At 39.7% G+C, this 24,582-nt stretch overlaps 1 protein-coding gene across 9 annotated transcripts in view; it reads left to right on the plus strand.

Moving 5' to 3' along the window:
* INTS6L (integrator complex subunit 6 like) overlaps positions 1–24,582 on the plus strand; it is a 56,830-nt gene that overhangs the window by 9,442 nt on the left and 22,806 nt on the right. For 8 of the 9 annotated variants that reach the window (XR_006339824.1, XR_006339823.1, XM_043895909.1 and 5 more), the window contains 6 exons: positions 15,870–16,019; positions 16,814–16,903; positions 17,145–17,328; positions 17,610–17,738; positions 20,775–20,938; positions 24,016–24,168. Coding sequence is in view for 7 of the 9 variants with exons in the window: in XM_043895909.1 (XP_043751844.1) it covers positions 15,870–16,019; positions 16,814–16,903; positions 17,145–17,328; positions 17,610–17,738; positions 20,775–20,938; positions 24,016–24,168 (870 nt within the window). In the remaining 2 variants the exon portion in view is untranslated. Of the gene's footprint in view, positions 1–15,869; positions 16,036–16,813; positions 16,904–17,144; positions 17,329–17,609; positions 17,739–20,774; positions 20,939–24,015; positions 24,169–24,582 lie in introns of those variants that run through there. The other variant, XM_043895914.1, reaches the window with a different exon arrangement.

Here is a 24,582-nt window from a genome sequence, read left to right on the forward strand (position 1 = left end):
AGAGTGTAGATGAGAGATCCAGGCAGTCCCTTTGTGTGTCTATTGGAAGCTTGGAACACACTATCTCCTGGATACAGTGTTCTAAATGGTGATTAGGTTCCCAGACCTTCCTCCCCAGGAAAGCCTATTTAACCCTTAATGCCACTTATCCATTGAACTATTGTGTTTGCTATTGTTTTTACTGGGAAATGGAGTTGGGATTCCAAGGTACTTTGTTAAGAACACATCCTTTCCCCCCTTCTTCCTCATAGCTCCAGGTGGACTAGAGGTCCCAGAGAGGGGTGGGGACACTGTTAGAGCTCCAGCAATGAGGGTGGCAGTGAGGGCAGGTATGACTCTTCAGATATACCAGTCATTCACGTTAGATTGGTTGTATTTGCACCATTCAAGACAGCATCCACTAGCCACATGTAGTTATTGAGCACTTGATAGGTGGCTAGTTCGGAGAAGGCAATGGCACCCCACTCCAGTGCTCTTGCCTGGAAAATCCCATGGACGGAGGAGCCTGGTGGGCTGCAGTCCATGGGGTCGCAAAGAGTCAGACACGACTGAGCGACTTCACTTTCACTTTTCACTTTCATGCACTGGAGAAGGAAATGGCAACCCACTCCAGTGTTCTTGCCTGGAGAATCCCAGGGATGGCAGAGCCTGGTGGGCTGCCATCTATGGGGTCGCACAGAGTCGGACACGACTGAAGCAACTTAGCAGCAGCAGCAGCAGGTGGCTAGTTGGAATCAAGATGTTCTGTAAGAGTAAACTAAATATGAGATTTTGAAGATTTAGTACCAAAAGTGTATAAAATATATCATTAAGAATTTTTATATTGACTACAAATTTAAACAATATTTTTGATGTACTTTGTTAAATATTTATCTCGCTTGTATTTTTTAAATGTGGCTACATATGTGGCTTACCCTATATTTTTATTAGACAGCACTGTTCGTCTTTATTTTTTCTTCAGATATTTATGACATTCATGTCCTAGAAATTGTTTCTGAAGGAGGATCCTCTCTCTCAAAGTTCTGTTTTAAATGAGCACTTCCATAATGGAGTCATTTGTGCATGAAAGGTTATCATACAGTTCAGAGTTGATGGGTTGATAACCCTTGGCCCTGGGGCAAAAGTATGAAAGCATCCCATTCTTGTTTGTATTGAAAGCCAGTTTGGTTGCTTTGACTTTTGGATGTAGTTGGTGATCCAACTGGTTGGGTTAGAAGTTTTTTCCCTGGGCTAAGTACAAAAGAATATATATGTGAACTCCTAATATAACTATAGTAATTTAGAATTCTGTTTGTAATATGTGCTCACCAGTGGCATGAAATGTTCCATGCTTCTAGTGTTATTAGAAATATGTAACATATCCCTTATTAGATTTACATAGCTACTTGGCCCAAGAATTCCCAAGAACAGTATTCATCATGAAAAAGAGGATAAAGGATAAATTCTTTAGCTTGGCATAGTGTAAAACCTAAGAAACAAAGAAGGGTTTGTATCAATGCTCTTGTTGAAGGCTTTCTTGAGTTTCCCTAGCAAAGTTCTTGTCTTGTATCATGAGAAGTCATCAGTAGCATTAAAAGGAGGGGGGTTGTCCAAGTGAAGCCAATGGAGGGTTCCCATAATTATTACTTTCTCTAAGCTCAGTATTCCTAAGGAGGTTACAGGAGTGACAATGTTATTTTTTGTTACTGTAACGGGTCCCATTTAAGGAATAAATACCAATATCTAATTCTGAGCCTGAGTGATCTGAGTACAGATATGCTGATGAATAACATGTATATTGGGGAAGGGCATGGCAACCCACTCCAGTATTCTTGCCTGGAGAATTCCATGAACAGAGGATGCTGGTGGGCTACAGTCCATGGAGTTGCAAAGAGTCAGGCACGACTGAGCAACTAACACACAACATGTATATGATGTGGAGCCATTTTGTAGCCCTAGTTGTAAATCCTCCTGAAACCTATCTTATAGCCAAAGATGTTATCTGACTTTCACAGATATGACTTGACTTATATCTACTTCCTTGTAATAATGAACAATAATATAATAGCTTTCTAATAATAGCTGTTGACATTTATTGAGTAATGCTGATGTACAGGGCAACATGCCAGTGAATGTACAGTGCTTATTTCATTTATCTTCCCAACTAACCTAAATCACAGGTACTATTATTATCCTCACTTAGCAGATAAGGAAACTGGGGCCAAGAGAGGTTAAGTAACGTGGTTGAATAGTAACTTAGGTCTCTCTGTATTCCAGAGTCTTAAGTAGTGAGCCACTTCACTTTGTATCAATTATGGTAGAATATTCCTTTTAATAACTTCTCAGTGATATTTTCTAATTGTGGTATATGTCCTAGAATCATGTAGTTTAGACAGAATTATCATGCTATTGTTTATAGTTGTTTTTGATAACAATGTGTGATATTGGGTTGGCCAAAAAAATAGTTCAGGTTTTTCTGTAACATTGTATGGAAACCCGAACAAACTTTTTGGCCAGCCTGATATTAGAGCAAGTACTCGATGAATGAAAGTTATTGCTGCTAGTGTTACCATTTTGACTATTTCTCTGACTCTATGTAGGTGAATATCATGGTGCATTTTTCTTTGAAACACTTTGGTCTTTGATTATGCCCCCACTGAGGGAAAGATATGGAGTTGTTGGGACTCTCAGTTGATGGAGCTTGAGACAGTTGGGAGTAGAGGTTGAGGACTGGGGCCTAGGCTGAGTAGGCCCTGTAGGAAGAATGATAGGCTTGAAAAAACAACAGGGTGGTCTTTGGCTGTTTAATGGTCTCCAGAAACTGATATGTCATCTTCATTATGTCAGTTTCCTGATAAATGTTTTTCTTGTAGGAGAACAAAAGACAGCCGATGTACTACACAGTAGCCATTTAATTGCCTTTAATCCACAACCTGTGGGAGAGGCAGAAGTGATTTTGTAAAAAGCCTGAATGCACCCTACTGCCTTCACAGAGTTTTCTCTATCAGTCAGTGCCTCATCTCCTGGTTCACGCCTCATTTCAGCCAGATCTCCCATTCTCTTCAAGCCACTCCTCTGCCATAGCCAGATAGCTTTATTCCCACCCCCCTTGCTGCTTAGTTAGGTTGGTAAGAGGTGAATTTCAGAGGATTGGAGGTGCTACCAACTAAGCCACTGGGGTCTTAACAAGAGAAAAGTTATACCAAGACGTTTGTGCTGATGTGCCAGATGTTCATAGAAAAAGTAGAGTTCTGTATCTTAAACCATATGTCTGATAAATTGCACTTGCTCTTTTGTTAGTTACATCCTGCTCTGTAAGACACACAGTTCAGTCAACTTAGTACTAAGGGTACTCTGGACTTGGATGTTATTGAACAGAAGACTCAAAACATTTATTTGTGCAAGTAGGGAGTAGTACTACTGAGGGAAGTAAAATATAGTTTATTAAGGTCTTTGGATTTATTGTGTGTGTGCTCAGTTCCCCAGTTGTGTCTGACTCTCTGTGGCCCAGTGGACTGTGGGCCACTAGGCTTCTCTGTCCATGGGATTTCCCAGACAAGAATACTGGAGTAGGTTGCCATTTCCTTCTTCAGGGGATTTTGCTGACCCAGGGATCAAACCCATGTCTCCTGTGTCCCCTGCATTGGTATGGGGATTCTTTACCACTGAGCCACCTGGGAAGCCCACTATGTAGCTACTTGGGCTAATTTACTAATGTTTATTCTTTTTGTCCTTGCCTGTATTTGAAACACTTAATGCTCCTTCCTTCCAGAAACTTATCACCTCCTCCATTTTGTTTTTCCACCCCTCTTTCTGATAAGTGTGTCCCTATACGCAAAATTCTTTCCCTTGGTGAATGCATCATTCATGGTTTTAAATATTCCTTTTACTCTCCATCTTCAGCTTCTCACCCAGGCATCTCTAGCTCATGATGGGACATCTCCACTTGACTATCTTTTAATTTTAATTTTTTTATCTTTTGGCCATACTACAGCCATATGGGATCTTAGTTCCCCAACCAGGGATTGAACGTGTACCCCCTGCATTGGCAGTGCGGAGTCTTCACCACTGGACCACAAGGGAAGTCTCTGCCTGTCTATCTTTCCATCAGCTCATAGCATGTCAAACAGATCTCCTTATGGCTCTAAAACTATCCTATCTTCTATATTCCCCATATTTTAGTCACCCAGGATTGCAAGCTGGGCATTATTCACCTTTGATCCTGTCCTTCCATCTGCTAGGGCCCATGCCTTTGAAATATCCCTTATATATGTTCCTTCAACTCAATTTCTGGTGCCATGACTTCAGTCCAGGTCCTGACTTCCATGTTTTGAGTCTTCTTTTCAATAACATCCAAGTCCAGTACCATTAGTGCTAAGTTGCTTCAGTAGTGTCCAACTCTTTGCAACCCCATGGACTGTAACCCACCAGGCTCTTCTATCCATGGGATTCTCCAGGCAAGAATACTGGAGCTGGTTGCCATTTCCTTCTCCAAGGTATCTTCCTGACCCAGAGATTGAACCTGCATCTCTTATGTCTCCTGCATTGGCAGGTAGGTTCTTTACCACTAGCACCACCTGGAAAGCCCCCTTATATATGTTCTTTCAACTCAATTTCTGGTGCCATCACTTCAGTCCAGGTCCTGACTTCTATGCTTTGGCCTGTAACAACCTTCTTCTGGAATCTCCCAGTGAGTTCAGTTCAGATGCTCAGTCATGTCCGACTCTTTGTAACCCCATGGACTGCAGCACGCCAGGCTTCCCTGTCCATCACCAACTCCTGGAGCTTGCTCAAACTCATGTCCATCGAGTCGGTGATGCCATCCAACCATCTCATCCTCTGTTGTCCCCTTCTCCTCCTGCCTTTAATGTTTCCCAGCAGTGGAGTCTCCCAAGTGCCTCCCAAATTCCTACTCTGCCCACACCAAGGACTAAGTTTGTAAAAAAGCTGATTTCATCCTATCACTCCCCTGCTCACAACCCTTCAGAAACTCCCTGGTGCCTATGGAATCAAGTCAAAATTGCTCAGTCTGCTGTTCTGAGCTCTCTAGGGCCTGCTCCATGTATCTGTATAAATGTGTTTCCCCTCATTTCCCCACAGGAGCCCTGCCCTTCAGCCAGACCTCTCTTTCTACCACCTGAGTTTGTGTCCCCATTCCTGATGCCAACTCTTAGACCATCAGTTAACCAAAGGGAGAAGAGAGAGAGAGCCAGAGGAGCGGGAGGCCCAGGGGAGGAGAGAAAATGCCATGAAAGCATGCCAGTTAAAGGTGTGACTTAAGGAGAAGGAGGATGTGACAGAAGATGCTTTAAATGCTGCTGTAATGATGAGAATTTGCAGTAGGAAGGGGGAGAGAGCTGAATTCTGACCTTAGTGGTTGAGTAGCCTGAACCAGACCAAGATATTTAGATTTAAATTGGCCTCCAGTTGCCAGGAAGCCCTGCTGTTTAATCAGAAGCCCCACGCAACTAGACATTGAATAATGGGATTCTAGGGAGAATATCTAGCCTTTTACTACAGCCATTTGACATTGGAAAGTTGGGAGTCCTTCCTGTTGTATGTCTTGTAGAAGAATATGTATGATGTTTGGAGCCCCAGTGCTCCATTTTTCTTAAAAGCTGACATGTGTTTAGACATTGTAAATTTCATTTCATTAGTGAAGCTGTATGTTAGCAGTTTATTTCAAGTCTTTCTGGGTACTTTCATAAAAGTTAGATTTGAAAAAGTGGTCATACAATAGCCTGTCTGGTAGATCACACCATCCACAGTCAAGTAAGTCTGGCAAGTCGTGTCTCTTTGGACTGGGAGGTAGAGACCAGGGTTCTTTAGCCACAGTCTGCTACTGATTAGATACATGACCCCAGACAAGTCACTTAACCTTTTAAGGTGTCAGTTTTCTTATCTGTAAAATGAAAGGATTAGACTAGATTTTTTCCACTATTCCTTCTGAAAAAAGTCCAGGAGAGAATTGTATAACTGAAAGGCAGGAAGTGGAATAATTCAGGCTGGGAAGTCAGGGTGATTTCAAACTTGCTTCAAATTTTAGAAAACAGTTTCTGTAAGTGGTTAGTGTGCTGTATCACATATCTACTGGTTAGATCAGTCACTCCAACTTATTGGTAAATGTCACTTCATTTTATTGGAGTCATTTCTGTTTGCTGCCAAACAATTTAAAGTTCAAGACAGATTCCTAGCCACGGTTACCTCTAAAGAGTGGAACTGACAGTTTGGTGAAGAGATAGACTAACTTTGTATTTCTGTTGGGATTTTTAACAATGAATGTATGTTACTTTTATAATGTGAAAAACAGCTTATAAAATTTTTTGAGAGAATTTTAAATAAAGAATTAGTCTGGAGGAAAGAGATGCCATAAGATCTTTAGAAAGTAAGGAATGACCATTCTGCTCTCTCCTTTGTTAAACACTTTCTGTAATGTTTGGGTGGCTTAATCTCATTCCTGTCCCTGTGTAGTTTTTTCAAGGCCACTTTTGTTGATTTTTATCTTGTGTGTGTGTTCATAAAAATGTCTCCTATCAGAACCCCAAATCTAAACAGTTGAACATGAGCCTTGCACTATAGCATTTTTTTGTTTGGTTGGGTTTTTTTCTTTTTCTAATAATGGCTATTGGTCAATAGCTACAGTTGAAATGGACAGGGAGTGAAAGAGGAAACTTAACATTTATATCTGACCACATTTGGTAAATTCTTTGCAACTCTATGGCATTTTTCTTTCAGTAGCAGTTCAATTGCTTCTTGGACAGAGGAAAAAATTTGCTTTCTACACGTTAGCATCCTCTGGTGGAGATCAAATTTCTTCTGATCTTATGCTTTCTCTGAGAGGTGTGCTACTTTATAATTTTAATTTAATTCTCTGGGGTAAGAATTGAAAAGTCATAAATGAATTTTGCAAATATTTTAGGCTAATCCCTATGATTGTTAATCCACCAAAAACCCCTCAAACTAGGTATCTTAAAGAGACCAGTGACACAAAAATGGTAAACTTTGTAGGGGTGGAATCACATGGAATCATGTCTTTGCCCAGTTTACTTAAAAATTTGTGGTTATGAGAGTCTTTAACCATATGCTGAAAAAAAAACAATCCAGCAGGCCACAGTCTGTCAAATAAATTTCTGCAATATACTAGGAAGTCAGTTTCTAAGAACTTCTTTAAAAAGTAGAAGACTCAAGTAAGCCAGATTTCTTTTACATGGTCTTGGCTGGTAGTATTTCCTGAAGCTTGTGGATGAAAATTCATGGACTGAACCACAGAATGATAGCATTCAGAGTTCTCTGGGAGAGAACTGATGTAATCAAATAAAATGGACTTCAGGCATTTTACCAAGTTCAAGACACTAAGGAGTGCCTCTAGGGAAGTAACTTTGACGAAAAGGGATCCAAAAAAACTGGATATTCTTAAAACAAGTAATTTTACAACAGAAAGCTGTATTGGTACACATAAAACACAGAATAATAGAATGCCTCCTTTGAACCTAGAAGTGTATCAGTACCTTGAGTCAAGTGAGAAAACCATATTCACACAAAAAAGTGAAATCACACCAAATTACTAGAGTATTAAGGGAAAAAAATTATATCAGATAGGGTCTGAAAATAGAATGCAAAATAGAGAGTTTTTCAAAGTTGATACAAGAAGGAAAATAATCCTATTCTTTTAATGATACAGTGTCTTCCTAATGTGTATTTCACAAGTTTAACAACCTTCTTTATAGGTGTTCTAGCTGTAAACACGATTTTAAAAGACATTTGAGCATATTAAAGTGATTTCAGCTGTTACGTGTTCTGTTTACCTAAGAGGGTAAGTAAACCTCATCTTATATGTATCAGAATTGGAGTCCATTTTAATTGCGAGAAGATAATTCTCCAAGTTGAAGACTTTTAATTTGCACAAATACTCCATATAAGGCTAAGGGCAAAGACCAAGGGAAAAGTCATTTGTCTTCTCAGGAGACAGAGTTGATTAGAAAAGCAGGGCTTCTTATTTTTCATGTCATCCTGTCCCGCTGATCAGTTTACCAACACAAGAACAGTTTGTGATGACAAAGATGATAGAATGGTAAATTGGAGAAGAAGGTTAAGTTGGTTGAAAAAATGCTGTTGAGGTTGATTTATTCAAATTGTCTGGGATGTTGCAGAACGAGTTTCTCCCAAACTGTGGAAAGCAGATGGAAAAAGGAAAATAGTTTATCTTTCAAGGAGAGAAATGATGGCCCTGCTAAATTTAGACTCTTTGGCCTTAACTTGCAACATCTGGGAAAATACTCAAATCTGTTCATCATCTTGTTTGTAACCACCTAGAAGAAGAGCTCAAAGTTCAGGATAGTCCTCTGTATAGGCTTATGAAGGGCACATATAACTAGGCTGATTTAATTTCCTTTCATTAAAGTTAAAAAGTCTTGTTAAAGAGAGGGAAACATGTATTTTCTCTCTGGAATCCAGTGAGGCTTTTTCTTCATTGTGATGCACTTGCTAACCAGCTAGGAAGCCTTGGACTGAATTGAACTGCTCTTCAGGGCAGGGTCCAAATAGGCTTTTGGGTGCACGTGCCTAAAATGGGTTTGCACAGTGGCTCAGCACCCAGTCAGAGGGACAGAGCACATGATGCTCCTTCAGTGAGAGGGAGCCTGGCTTGTGACAATCTGTAATATAGAAGGATTATTTTTGCTGTTTGAAAAGATTCACTGCCATTCATTCCCTTTCAGAAGCTGTCACCCTAGAGAATTTTAGCTATTTAACTTTTTAAATTTATAAATATTCTATTTGTAAGGTCTTTTAGGGGGCATTTCTCCTGTGGAAAGTTAGATGCAGCTGCCCTAAAAAAATGTTTTTCAGTTACCTTGTATGGAGAAACCAATAACACATTCATGAAATCTTCACTATATACTAAATCTAACACGATCGTTTATAATTTGGAAAAGGATTACAGGTGACCTTTAGAGATAGAACAAGGGTTTACAGAACAAGCTCTAACACCACTCCCACGTCCCCTTCAAGGACGGTTCATCTGTTTCTTCTCTTTTTTTCTTGTTTATACTTCCTGGCAAGATTTCCTTGGAGGAAAGGGGGTCTTCATTTTAAAAGATAAAAATAAAACAAGCATCAGTGAATCAGAGAAATGGTCCTGCGGAAATGGGATAGAGTTCAGGAAGGACAAGTGTTAGGATACTGAGGCTTGGAGGAGCCATTAAATAACATCCCTACCTTTCCCTCCTCCATTGAAACTAATGGAGAAATAAGGCAGACACAGGAACCAGCCAGTGTTCTAAGTAACAGCCTTATTCCTGATAAGCTATACTGGAGGGTGTAGCCTAGATGTGTGTTCATGAAAAGCTTCCACATAGTTCACATGTGTTGACAGACCTCCACTAAGGTCTGTTGTAGGGCCAGAACCTACCCTTTAAGCACCATAACGTCAGAGGACAGACCAGATAAGAAGATGGAAATAGGGGTGCAGAGGGTAGTAGAAAATATTCCTTTTAGGCTTTGCCTTTCTGAGGAAAGGAATACAAACTCTGTCCTTTCTGTGCTGATATTAGTGGGACATAAACAACTAGTGGGCTAGTCTGTAGAGCTGTGGGGAGAATCCAAGTCACTAATAGACTAAAAGGCCTATGCTATTTCTGCTGATAGTCAAAGATGTCTTTAGTTGGCTATACACATTTAAACCAGGCCTGAATTAGCCTTTTTAGTAAGATATGAGGCATTTTTCTTTCTGTAAGTCAGATTTTTTTAACAAGGTCACCAGTAGAGAGTGACTGGGGGCTGTTGTTTTTATTTATTTATTTTTGGCTGTGCTCTGTAGCATATGGGATCTTAACTTCCTGACCAGGGATCAAACCCACGCCCCCTGCATTGGGAGCACAGAGTCTTAACCACTGGACCATCAGGGAAGTCCCTGTAAGTCAAATTTATATAAAGGATGAATACAAGGTATGGAATAATAGAATATAAAGGCTGAAAAGGATCTTAGAATTGGTTTTCAATATTTTCATTGCTTAAATGAGGAAACAGCCCCAGTAAGGGGTAAACGGTTTACTCTGGACCACTTGTTTTGCTAGTTAATTATGGCCAGGATTAGACCAGGGTCTTCCAAGTGCCAATTCACTGTTCCCCACACCCAACTGGTCTGCATTCTGACATCAGGGAAAGTAGGCTTAAATTAAGTGAAATTTGGAAATTCGATTAAACTTATGAACCTTTAAGCTAGTGTAACAATACATGTCTATGGGTTGAATATATGGAACATGTAGAAGAATCTCTAGTATAATGGTTTACATTGGTGGGTTCTGCAGTTAGGCTGTGCTGTGTGTTGTGCTGTGCTAGTATCTCAGTTGTGTCCAACTCTTTGTGACCCCATGGACTGTAGCCCGCCAGGCTCCTCTGTCCATGGAATTCTCCAGGCAAGAATACTGGAGTGGGTTGCCATTCCCTTCTCCAGGGGATCTCCCCAACCCAGGGATCGAACCCAGGTCTCCCACATTGCAGGTGGATTCTTTACCGTCTGAGCCACCGGGAAAGCCCACAGTTAGGCTACCTGGGTTCACATCCTGGCTGTGTCATTTACTAGTTGTTTTGACCCGGACAAGATGCTTATCCTCTCTGAGCCTCAATGTGCTCATCTAATAAATGGAAAATAATAATAGTACCCACTTCATAGGGTGGTTATGAGGCTCAGATGAGAAGGATACATATAAAATGTTCTGTTTAGCATAAGCGAGTTCCTGACACATAGGCACCGATTATTATTGCCTGTGATTATTATTTATTATCATATCATTATCCTCATTTTACTTCTGGGAGACTTTATTTTTTTTCTAATTTAATTGTATCTTCTTTTTTCATTTATTTTTATTAGTTGGAGGCTAATTACTTTACAATATTGTAGTGGTTTTTGCCATACATTGACATGAATCAGCCATGGATTTACATGTGTTCCCCATCCCGATCCCCCCTCCCGCCTCCCTCCCCATCCCATCCCTCTGGGTCTTCTCAGTGCACCAGCCCTGAGCACTTGTCTCATGCATCCAACCTGGGCTGGTGATCTGTTTCACCCTTGATAGTATAGTTGTTTCGTTGTTTCAATGCTATTCTCTCAGAACATCCCACCCTCATCTTCTCCCACAGAGTCCCAAAGTCTGTTCTGTACATCTCTGTCTCTTTTTCTGTTTTGCATATAGGGTTATCGTTACCATCTTTTTAAATTCCATATATATGCATTAGTATACTGTACTGGTCTTTATCTTTCTGGCTTACTTCACTCTGTATAATGGGCTCCAGTTTCATCCATCTCATTAGAACTGATTCAAATGAATTCTTTTTAATGGCTGAGTAATATTCCATTGTGTATATGTACCATAGCTTCCTTATTCATTCGTCTGCTGATGGGCATCTAGGTTGCTTCGATGTCCTGGCAATTATAAACAGTGCTGTGATGAACATTGGGGTGCACGTGTCTCTTTCAAATCTGGTTTCCTCAGTGTGACTTCTGGGAGACTTTAAAAGTTTGATCTGTGAAGACAGCAAAGTCTTAGTTTAGAATTTCCCCCACCCCAGCTTACTCCTTTTTCTTAAACATCTATTCTTCAGTTCTCTCAGGTTAGCAGTTTTGTAATCATCTTTTACTCTGCCTCCTTTAGGCCTATTGTCTGTCTGTCACCAAGTCCTATCTTGGTGGTTCAAATGTTTCTCAATTAACCCCTTCCTCTTAATTTCTGTCCTAATTCAGACCCTGATTCCCTCAGACCTGGATGCCTGTTCAACTCTCCTAGCTTCTATTTCCCAGCTACAGTAGCTTCTTCTTCTTCAGTCTATCCTATAATTCACTGCCAGACTGACCTTCCTGAGATGCAGTTTGATCCTGTCTCCCCCTGCCTTGGAATCTGTAATGAGTCTATTTTCTGCCAGTGCAAGGCCAAGTTCTCCTGCCTGACCTTCAACTCCCTCTGGATCATCTCTACCCAATAGGTATATAATGCCAGCCATCCACAGCAGTTCAGATTTTCTAGTAGCCACATTAAAAAGTAATCTCTAGTCAGACTGGCCATGTTTCAAGTTCTCAGTGGCCCCATGTGGCTGAGTAGTGCAACTCCAGACTGTGCCTCTCTGACTGTCCCCATTCCCCAAACAAGACATACCCACATCTTACTTCCTCCTGGTTTATGAAAACAAAATAGGGATGGTAATACCATGCTTATTTTATAGGATTGTCTTAGGCAAATGTGAAGTGTGAAAGTGCTTTGTAAGCTGTAAAGCTCCATAAAAATACATGAAAATTATTGTCAGAAGTAAAGGCTTTACTGTGGGAGATTGGATACATGTGTAGATACATGTATATGTATGGCTGAGTCTCTTCGCTGTCCAGCTGAAACTATCACAACATTGGTAATCAGCTACACTCCAATATAAAATAAGAAGTTTTAAAAAAAAAAAGTTTTACTGACATAAGAGTAGGATATCTTTGGAGTAATTTGAAATAAAAGACTTTATTAAGAACAATGAGCTGTCTTGAATTCGTTTATGAAAAAATCAACTACAAGCAGTGACTGAAGAATATAAACATCTACTTTCTCCCACTGGCTCTAAATAATTATCTTTTGGGAAGAATTTTTCACATTAATAAGACTCTCCAGATATTTGCCTTTTTTCCCCTTCAGCATTCTGAGGACTGGATTTAGGGGCATTAATTCTTCTCTAGAAGAAACTAAACTGCTCCCAGGAAGTTTATTGTTTTGGGTAGTAAATGTAGCTCACACACTTTTAGTACTGAGATAGACCTAGCATTCAAATCTCATGTATTATCTAGTTCATTGCAATGGATTGAAATTGGCCTAAAAATTGAATGCCAGTGATTCAGGTGTAGAAACAAATTTGTAAAACGTTTTCAACTCATATGATAAAGGAAATTTTAAGGAACAATTATTCTGACAGGTGGATTAGTGACAATTTGTACACAATATTTGAAACGCTGATGAGTTATAGGGTGCTTGCTTAGATGGTACTCAAACCTTATCCCAACCCTTTACCAGATTAAGCAGTTCACTATTTTTTCTTTAGTTGTGCCTTGAATTATCTGGTGGATCTCAGGAGTTCAACACTCACTGCAGGTAGAACTAAGATTGCAGTGCAGAAGTTAGATTGCTAAATGAAGTCATTCTGGGGGGGAAAAAAGTCTATAAAGTGGCTTCTGGGTGAAAGACCCCACCATTCACAGGTTTGCCCAAGCCAGAAAACTCAGCCTAATGTATGACCCTTTTTATCCCTCACCCATCCCCCTAATTAGCTACTAAATCATTCTGACTCCACCCACCTCTGAAATACTTCTTTAATCTGCAGCCTCCTCTCCATCTCCACTGCCCTTGCTCAGGCTTTCATCACGCTTCTTGTAAGTTATTGCAACATTCCCCAAACCAGTTTCCCTACCTCAAGCTTCAGCTTCCCCTCCACCCCACAATTTATTCTCCAACTCCCAAGAGAATGATCTTGCTAAAATACAGATATGATCATGCCACTCCCCTAATTAAAAACTTCAAGTCATTCCTAGGGCCGACAGATAAAATCCAAAGTACTGAGCACAATGTACAAAGCACATTACAGTCAGAGCCCAGCTTATCAGCTTTGCCTCCCACCGTGTACCCAGAGCAATGATAATCAAATTACTTGTGGCTCCCCAGGAAGCCCTAGCCTTTTATAAACTCTCTGTTCTCTTCCTTTGGACTACCCTCCTCCACTCCTCACATCAGTGTGGGGATCCCGTGATCTTCTTTTCCTGCCATTAGACTTCTTCAAATGCCCAATCTTCTGTGACAGGCTTTCCTAACTCCCTGGTTATTTGTTCTTTCTGTACCCATAACTGCATTTCTTATTCCTTCGCTGCTTGAACTCATCAAGGGCTAATTCCTCTCAATATCTCCAGCATGTAGCATTCTGCCCAGCATAGCATAGTTGGTCCATAAAAATTGGTTGGATAAACAAAGGAAAGAATTGATACTATCCCTCTCCCCCACCCCCAGCTGTAGACCTTCTCTTCTGCTTCAAAGAATAAGTTTTGAATTCAGTGTGATTTATAATCATCTGTTGATATTTCTAAGTATTTGATGAGCACAGTTGAAATCATAATCCTTGCTTTTAAGTAAAATTTAGTTTGTCTAGTTTGATAAGATATTCCTTGAGCCAAAGGAATACATGGGAAGATTTTACCTTTAGATGCTTTGACTTATAGTATGTGTTAGGAAACACACACACACAAGGCATATTTTTAACTTCACAGAATCCAGACTGTTGGACTGGAAAGGATCTTAAATCAGGATCACCTTCACCTTGAATGGTTATGAAGGTTGGGTACTGTTCAAACCTAGAGGGCACCGTTCTCATTTGAATGGCTCTCCAGGGTTGTAACAACATACACAGCCTCACACAGTATCCCTGTTTATCTAAATCTCTTCATTTTCAGATAATGAAATTCAGGTCCTAAGAGCCAACAAGTTGGCTCAAGGTTATGCAGATACTTCATAGTAGGGTACAGGCAATCTCTTCTGCCTCTCAGTCATTCTGACCCAGATTGCTTTAGAAGGCTATGAAACTAGAAAAGATAATGTTTGCTCTAGTTGTATGGATAATGGCCTTTAGCTAAACATAAAACTTCAGTCATTTCATTTAGCTTTGCATTATTTGCTCTGGCTTTCCACCTCCAGCTGTACTGGTCTGGTGGGCATGACTTCAGCTTGCAGCATATTACACGACTGCCCTCAGGGCTACCAAGACTCAGGTTGCCGTTCATCCCACCAGGTTGCCAAGCTGTGCTGTCTGCTCTCTACCTTGCTGGTCTACTCCTTTGTGACCTGTTAGCTGCCGTCTTCTTTTTGCCTCTCTTCTTGGCATTTTGTGCTGCTTTGTTTTTATAGCCGCATTGCTGACCAGTCAATGTGGTCCTTCCCTTCTATTCTACAAACCATTCAACCACAGCATATTGGCTGTTGACCTTGAGTTTTTGGTTCTTTGCTACTGTTCATACCAGCTAGGGGTGCCTAGGCTCTGCTGCTTCTTTGCCAAATGTTTTTGTTTCTTTTCTTTCTCCCTTACTCTAGATTTGGGGCTTTCTGAATGGTTAAAGATGCCAGACAGGTTGTCTCCAGACACTTGTGACTCCATTCCTATAATTCTCCTTACACTTTTGTTTAAAGTGAAAGTATTGTTTGGGAAGAATAATCTTGGTTAGAAAAGCTCAGGTAGGTCAGATGCTCATAATAGTTGATTGTCTGTATCAAGGATGATGCATTAAAAAAAATAACTCCTTTTTCTCTTCCTTATTCCATGCTCATCCTCAGTGTCAAACTAAAGTAAATACTGTGGTGTTTTGGTAGGTTTGATTGAGCCTGAATAGAAAACTAGACTTCTTGAGCCAAAGCCCTCCAGCCATAATGGACTGAATTCACTGTTTGCATCTTTGCTCTTGATCATTATGGGTGGCAGATCTTTCTCAAACTGATTGCTTGCTTTAGTTCCACTTGATCAGTCAAGATATAGATATAATATAATTAATGAACTAGTGGGTTTCCCCAATGGCTCAGTGGGTAAAGAATCTGCCTGCAATGCAGGAGATGTGGGTTTGGTCCCTGGGTTGGGAAGATCCCCTGGAGAAGGAAATGGCAACCCACTCCAGTATTCTTGCCTGGAGAATTCTATGGACTGAGGAGCCTGGCAGTCTACAGTCCATGGGGTCGCAAAGAGTCAGACACAGCTGAGCAACTAAGCACACACATGCACACAAGGAATTATTGATTTGTTAGAGGTTTGATGCTTGTTATTTAGTGGTTGTTTGCATTTTATATATTGTTCATTGTATAACTGGGAATTTTTTGTAAATGTTTGGTTTTCAGGCTGGTTGGAAGGAAAATCACGCAACATTCATGAGTGAACTAAAAAATCTTCAGGCTTCTGGACTGACTACTCTTGGTCAGGCTCTAAGATCCTCATTTGATTTGTTAAATCTCAATAGATTAATATCTGGAATAGACAATTATGGACAGGTAAAAAATTCTTTGAGTGAGTATAGCTAATTTATTTTGGTGACTTGGGGTAAGAATTTAAAATTGGGCATGGCAACCAAGTTTTCTGCTCCTTTTCATAACATCCAAAAAGAGGTCCATGTGTATTTTAAATATATACTTTAACAAAAATCCTTTAGGGAGAGTCTTTTATGTGCTTTGACCATAAAATAGTTAAAATTGCCTACCCATCAGATCATCAGCTATAATGGGATGAATAAATTGCTGAAAAATATTGGAACAAGACAATTAAAGAGAAATTTTCAGAGTCCTTAAGTCCCTCATCCCCCCAAGTCAACGAAAAAGCTCTATCATAAGAGGAAGGCAGAATGGCATTTGCTGCAGCGATCATTGCACTTTTCTACTGTAAAAACTGCTCACAATAACCAGAGTCACCATCCAGGTTACAGATATAAGTCACTTATATCCCCCTTTCTATGCCAAAATTCTGAATGGAATCATGGGTGTGGATGATGCTGCCATTGTAATGTCTTTAATATCTTTCATGGTTACCTAGAAAGCAGAGGGTGGGGGGATTTGGATGTTTTAGTTTGAGAGGTTCCTGAATTATAAGAATTCCTCAGTTTATTCTGAATGTTACCTCTGCAGAGATTGTTATTTTGATTCCCACCCACTTCAGTCCCTAATCTTTTCCTTCTTATTTATCCAGGCAAATTTTATCACACACTTGAGAGATCACAGGCAAGATAAATGTAAAAATTGAAATACAATTTTATTACTTTACATGGCTCTAATACTTTTTAAATGTATTTTAGGGACGAAATCCATTTTTTTTAGAACCATCTATTTTAATTACCATCACAGATGGAAACAAGTTAACAAGTACTTCTGGTGTTCAAGAAGAGGTGAGATTTCATTTTTTAAAATTTCGTTTAAATGGCAGAGAACATGCAGCTATTTCTGCGCGTGGGAGGCATACATTCCCAGTTAAGAATAAATTTAATCAAACGTTCCATCTTGGGAATCCTTGAAATATTGCCTCATTTTATTGACAACATCAGAGAAAAGTGAACCCTTTAACTCTTGAATTGTCTTCATTTTTGTATGAGTTGTTATGATGAAACTTTTCCAATTTTGCCTTATCAGCTTCATCTGCCTTTGAATTCTCCTCTGCCCGGAAGTGAACTAACTAAAGAACCTTTTCGTTGGGATCAAAGGTTGTTTGCCCTGGTGTTGCGTTTGCCTGGATTGGCTTCTACTGAACCAGAGCAGATAGGGAGTGTACCAACTGATGAATCTGCCATCACACAGATGTGTGAAGTCACAGGAGGTATTGGCAGATATTTACTATTTCTAAAGGAAAGAATTCAGGGCAGCAGAGTACCACTTTCCGTAAATGCCATATCCTAGCTTTACTTTTTTCCCTTCTCTATCTTTTAACTCTGTTGCTTAAGCTCATCATTAGTGTGAGGTTTGCTCCCAGTGTGAGCTTCCCTGGTGGCTTGTAGTTTTGATTATTTTGAGTTGTATTTTAGGATTTCAAATGCTTGTATTGTTAAGTAGTATTTTATTTGATCAAACTTGTACTATTTGTTTTTCCTTCTGGTTTAGGTCGCTCCTACTGTGTTAGAACACAAAGAATGTTGAATCAATGTTTAGAATCTTTAGTTCAAAAAGTTCAGAGTGGTGTAGTTATTAACTTTGAAAAAACAGGACCAGATCCACTTCCTATTGGAGAAGGTACAGTAGATCACCTTTTTTTTTTAACCTTAAAGTGTTACATAGGAGAGCAGTCTGAGACTGAGAAAACATTGAACTAATCGCAAGAGATACTGTCTTCATTAGCCACCCACATTCAAGTGGTTACAAACATCCATCCGAACAACTGCCATTCATCTGTTGCCTGTGGCTACCTTTCTAGCTTTAATTCAACGTCAATTCTTCCTCAGAACATTCTTCCCTTTCCCTGCCCATTTCATATTTCTGGTCCTAGTGTTAGGATGATGCTGAATTATTCACTTCTCTAGTCATGAAATAGCTGGAGATTCACGATGGAGTGCCACTTAACCAGCCACATGGTTTTGGTCTTGTGAGCGCCAATGTGTCAAACTGTCTTGATGAAATCTATATTTGTTACCACACATCAGGAAGAGGTAATGAATGTTTAGCCAGGACCTGCTAGTATCCTGTAAGATCCTACCCCAGTATTTTCCTGGCCACTGTTCTTCTTTTGGGGGTGAGGGGAAGCCAGGGAGGGCACCACATGGCTTGTGGGATCTTAGTTCCTTGACCAGGGATGGAACGTGGACCCCTGCAGTGGAAGGGCAGAGTCTTAACCACTGAACCGCCAGGGAAGTCCCTCTTGGCCATTTATTAACTGCAGAACCTTTTGTCTTCAACTGAGATTTTACAGAAACTTCAACATCTCAAAATATGAAAGCAGAGCTACTTCTGTATTGGGAAAGGGAATCATACCCCATTGCATGGCTCCCTCAGAGCTCTGTTCTAGGCCATCACTTGTCTTCATTCCTGTCAGTTCATGCACAGCATACATACCCATGTGTACCTAGACTGCATCATCACCACAGTGCTTGTCTGATCTGATTCATACATTTTAATTGCTGTGGCTACAATTAGTGGTAGCTGCCTGGAGAGGCAAAAGGGTAAGTGCAAAAGGGCAGAAAGACACATTTCTTGCTGAGGCAGTGGATCCTATGGTCCCTGAATTTTTTGCTTTTTAGTCTCTAAAACCCTTTAAGAAGCTAGTGGAAAAATAGAGACCCCTCTCTCCAGAAAAATGTACATGGACAACACATGCACACATAGTTTTGTATTTCATTTCAGGGGTTCTTGGACTCCAATTAAAAAACACCTACTGTAGACATAGATAATGGACTTGTGGACACAGGGTGGGAAGGGGAGGGTGGGAGGAAGTGAGAGAGTAGCATTGACATATATACATTACCATGTATAAAATACATAGCTAAGGGGAAGCTGCTATATAGCAGAGGGAGCTCAGCTCAGTGATCTGTGATGACCTAGAGGGGTGGGAGAGAGGTTCAAGAAGGAGGGAATATATGTATACTTATAGCTGATTCACATTGTTGTACAGTAGAAACAAATATAGCATTGTAAAGCAATTATCCTTCAATTAAAATATAAGTTTTCAAAAACATATGTAGAGATGGCCGAGAACTTCTATGAATAAATTTATAGAACTCTACCAAGAGAAACAAAAAAGTCTATATTAAATGGAGATGTACCATGTGCTTGACTGGGAAGAATGGATAGTGTGAAGGTATCACTTCTCAAATAAATATAAATATATATATTTCATGTACTTTGATCTAAAGAATTTTAACAGGATTTTTGGGAAACACAAAAGATGACTTTAAAGTCCATTCAGAAATAACATAATAAATGCTAAATACCTTAAGAAACACCTGCTGTAGAAGACTGAGGCCTCACAGCATATTTCAAAGTAATTAATTGTAAAGGAAGGACATGTTGTATTGGTAATGATAGACCATTCAAGTCCATGATTTTGTGTTCATTACCTTCCCGTGAACTGGGAACTTTCTTATTGAAAACCAATTAGATCGTGCCATATAAATACCTCAAACATTCTTTCTAGTTCCATTTCCCCTTTGTCCAGAGTTCTTAACCTTTGAGATTCTGATGAAAGCTAAGAATTTTCTCCTCAGAAAAATCCACATCCCCAGAACTGTGAACTAACCCAACTTCAGAGGGGGGTCTTTTGGTTCCCTGAAGCCATTATATGTATTCTCTATAGCTCCATGGACCTCAGTAAATCCCCTTCTCTAAAGTAATTACTTGTTTAAAGTAATGCTTAAATAAGTAAATCAAATGATATGTAATTTAAGAAAAACATGAGACTCAAAAATCATTATCACATATTTTTTACAATTATAATTTAGACTAGTGAATCATAACATTAAAGGTTATGTAACTCTGCCTTGCCCTGTTTTCAGGGGGTAAATGAAATATACTAGTTCAAATAATTAAAATACACTCAGGGTATATTATTCAGCATTATATGATGCCCAGTTTCCATGGGATTTTAATATGGGTGAAGAAGGAAACTGTAATGAAGTAGTCCATATAAACTTGATGCATTCACTTTGTGTTCCCTCCCCAGCTATATATATACATTGATTGTATTGTCATCATTCCTTCTACCTTTTAGTGAATTTGCCTTTGTGGTCATTGGGTCTAACTGTTTAGTAAAGAATGCTTTTTTAATCTAGTTGAAAAAAAATCTAAATGGAGTTTATGACTTATTTTGTCAGACTCCAAAAATGTGAAACTATACCAGAGAATGAACAATTTTCATACGCCTAATTTGAAAAAATAACTTGTGGTTTAGTGTGTTTAATTTGTGTCAAATCTCAGAAAATTTAAAACTAACTTTATGACAGTTTTCCATATAACTACCTATTTTGGTTATAGTTAAGGGTGAAGGGTATGGGATGTCGGATTAGAGGAATTGGATTAGATGATAAAAAGAGTTTCAATTGTAAAGCAACTGTACTCCAATAAAAATAATAATAATAATAACAAAAAACAAAAATAGAAAAGAGTAGCTAGAGAGAACATTTAGAAAGTCTAGTGGAGTCACTTTTTTTCTTCCATCTTTCATGAATCACTGGTTTGGTCTTGTTTTGTACTTTGCTTTCAACTGAAAAATCTGTACAAGGAGATCAGTGGCTATACAAAGAAATTCATGCCTTAGTCTGTCTTTTGTTTAACTTTCAGATGGACTTATGGATTCATCCAGGCCAAGCAATTCATTTGCTGCTCAGCCATGGCATAGTTGTCATAAGCTCATTTATGTGCGGCCTAACTCTAAGACTGGTGTTCCTGTTGGACATTGGCCAATTCCAGAATCTTTTTGGCCAGATCAGAATTTACCTTCACTAGTAAGTGTCATAAAACAAAAAGGTAAACATCATTCTGGATTTTCAATTAGCTGATTACAGAGAACTGTTTAAAATAGCTTGGAAACTTTTAAGCTGTGCCTTCTATCACTTACTGGAAAGTCTAGCTTGTACCTAAAAGCAAGAGAGGACTTCCTTTCTGTTAGGGCATTCTTTCTTTCAGTTGCCTTTACCACTTAATCTACCCTCTTTAGATTTTAAAATACCGTTATTTTTGATGCTGTTGCAATCTGTGGCTAAGTTTTTATTTCAGAGCCGCTGACTGGATTTCTATGGTAAACACAATGTATAAAAAGGGCAGGCATTGATTTTCATGTACCTCCTCAGGAAATTAAAACTTGGTTTACACTGTGTATAGGTTCTAGAAACGTTTTCAAAGCAGAGATTCATTTATTATCTGAGGGAGCCATTGGACATGTAGTGGGACTTTGTGGGCCTACTTTTCAGTATTTTTTTTTTAATTTTTTTTTTAAATTTTTTTTATTAGTTGGAGGCTAATTACTTCACAACATTTCAGTGGGTTTTGTCATACATTGATATGACTTTTCAGTATTTTTATAATCAGTGGACTTGAGTTCCTTGGCAGTGTACTTTTCAGTTCAGTTCAGTTCAGTTGCTCAGTCGTGTCCGACTCTTTGCAACCCCATGGACTGCAGCACGCCAGGCTTCTCTGTCCATCACCAACTCCCAGAGTTTACTCAAACTCATGTCCATTGAGTCAGTGATGCCATCCAACCATCTCATCCTCTGTCGTCCCCTTCTCCTCCTGCCTTCAATCTTTCCCAGCATCAGGGTCTTTTCCAATGAGTCAGTTCTTTGCATCAGGTGGCCAAAGTATTGGAGTTTCAGCTTCAGCATCAGTCCTTCCAATGAATATTCAGGACTGATCTCCTTTAGGATGGACTGGTTGGATCTCTTTGCAGTCCAAAGGACTCTCAAGAGTCTTTCAATGATGAGTAATTAAGCAATATTTTTAAAATGATCTCTAAGCAAAGATTTATCTTTTTGTTCACTATATTTGGTGGAACAGGGTTGGATACTGTAGTTGCTCCATATGAAACCTATTCTCCCTTTCATCCTCCTCCCTCCTCCCAGCCAATATAAAAAGGCCAGAGCAATCCTTAGGGCATCCACGTGTCTCAGTGGCAAAGAATCCGCCTGCCAATGCAGGAAATGTGGGTTCAGTCTCTTGGTTCAGAAGATCCCCTGGAGAAGGAAATGGCAACCCACTGCAGAATTCTTGTCTGGAAAATCCCATGGACAGGGAAGCCTGGCAGACTACAGTTCATGGAGTCACAAAGAGATGTACATGACTTAGTGACTAAACAGCAACAACAATCCTTGCTAGGGGTGGGGCGGGGAAAGAGGCACAAAAAGGTCACTGCTTTTCCACTACCTTCCAGATTCAGCCAATCTATAGTCTATATACATTTTAGACATTTCTGACATGAACTGCATTTTTCTCCTGATTGCTATTTCGAGGCTCCTGCATTTTTTTCAGAGGTGCCCATGGAAGGCCAGAATATATGACTAAAGAGCCATCTTCAGTCCCTGCAGTGGGTGAGGCTCCATCTCCTTGTCTGTCCCTCAGGACGCTGAGGTGGCATACTTGTTAAACCTCAGAGCCCAGTTACTGTCAGCTTCTTCAAACCCCAGAGTGAATGTTTTAGTTACAAATCTGCATCATTATTGCTGGTGATGGGGTTTCACTCATGTCTTTTTATAGATTTCAATCTAATAAATCAGAAATATTTCAGAAGTTTGATTAAAATTAAAATCAGGGGGAAAAAATGGAATTGAAGAAATTCCAGGTAACTCACATAGCTCGTGTTACCATTCCTCCAGGTTTTTTTCTTTCTTTCTTTCTTTTTATAAAATTTTGGCTACATGACAGGGCATGTGGGATCCTAATTCCCCAACTAGGGACTGAACCCATGGCCTCCACATTGGAAGTGCAGAGACCCAACCACTCGATCACCAGGGGCAGTCCCATCCTCCAGCTTTAAAAGCACATTGGAAGGCTATTTTGCTCAGTCCCCAAAACCTCTTGTAGGTTTGTAAATCATAAAGGCAAATTAGCATGTTTTTCCCTTTTATAAAGAAAAGGAGATGTTTTATCATATTCACATCAGCCTTAGAGATCTCTCAGCAAGAATACACCGAGCCACGTTTCACTCTTGACCCTGTGACTTGTCCTATCTCTTTCTCTCTCCATTTGCCCTTGCTGCCACCATTTCTCTCACTGGTGGTCTCCATCCCCACAAGCTAAACCCATTAATAAAATGACTGATCCATCAATCTGCTCTGGTACCCCAGGTACACGGGCCTTTCAGCCCAGCCAAAAGCATCCCCATCTCTAGCTGTTCAGTAGGTGTTTGGGTGTGAGAAATGCTATAAAAATTCAGCTGCAAAGAAAATTTCAGCCAGGCCCTGGAGTTGTGACCGGCTCATTTTCAGTCTCTATCTTGCCTTTTCCATTCCTTTATAATTGTTCATCTTGCTTGTTAGTGGCTCCAGCTCTGTCATTACCTCAGTAGAAAGCTTCATGGATTTCCTCTTCCCTAGCAGTTTCTGACTTATCTGAAACCTTACAATACAAAGTAGTGAAGGGAAGATAGTCCTTCAATGTCACAAAGTGGGTCTGAATTTCAGGGTTCTTAATATTCAAGGCAGTTTTATTTTTTACTTCCCTAAAACTGTAGTTATGAGTGTTAAAATTTACCTTTCTTCCTTCCAATGCCAAGTAGATGGTAGAGCGAAAGAATCTGAGTCCCCTCTGCCATTGATGACACTTAGAGCTCAAGAGCCATCTTTCTCAAAGCAGCCATCTGTATCTCAGCGATGGTTTAACAAAACGTAAAAGAGTTGCATGTAACTATGGCTGATTCTTGTTGACGTATGACAGAAAACCACAAAATTCTGTAAAGCAATTATCCTTCAATTAAATTTTTTAAAAAAAAAAACGGATGACCAACAAGGACTTAAAAAAAGAGTTTCAGAGTTGTCAGATATGTCAACTGTCTTGATAACAGATTGTATTTTCCCCTCTTGTTTTTTAGCCTCCACGAACATCTCATCCTGTTGTGAGGTTCTCCTGTATAGATTGTGAGCCAATGGTAATAGACAAACTTCCCTTTGACAAATATGAACTTGAACCGTCACCCTTAACTCAGTACATCCTTGAACGAAAGTCTCCCCATACTTGCTGGCAGGTACTTCCCCTTTGTTGTTAGCCAAATGTCTGGAACCACTCGGAGATCTGGGAATTGTTGAAAGAACTTTCAAAGGTTAATCTGGGAATAGTTGGGCTGAGTCTATTAATAATGTTTCTGACAAATGCTATCAAGTAAGCAACATGGCTAAGCTAATAACTTCAAGCTGATATGAATCACTAGCCTACCATACATTGCCATTTAAGGAACCTGATGAAGCCTACATATTTGAGGATTTGGAGGACTCCCCTGAAGCCTATCCAGGGACCCCAGGTTAAGAATTCCTAGCCTAAAGGATGTAATTCTATTCAGCTATGGCTTCTGCAGCTGAAGCAGTGTTCTCAGTCCTTATTGTGAACTTGACAGATTGGACAGAGGTTTTGTTTTGTTTTGTTTTGTTTTGGTCAAACCACA

This window comes from Cervus elaphus, chromosome X (genome assembly GCF_910594005.1).
Source record: "Cervus elaphus chromosome X, mCerEla1.1, whole genome shotgun sequence".
Classification (NCBI taxonomy): Eukaryota; Metazoa; Chordata; class Mammalia; order Artiodactyla; family Cervidae; genus Cervus; species Cervus elaphus.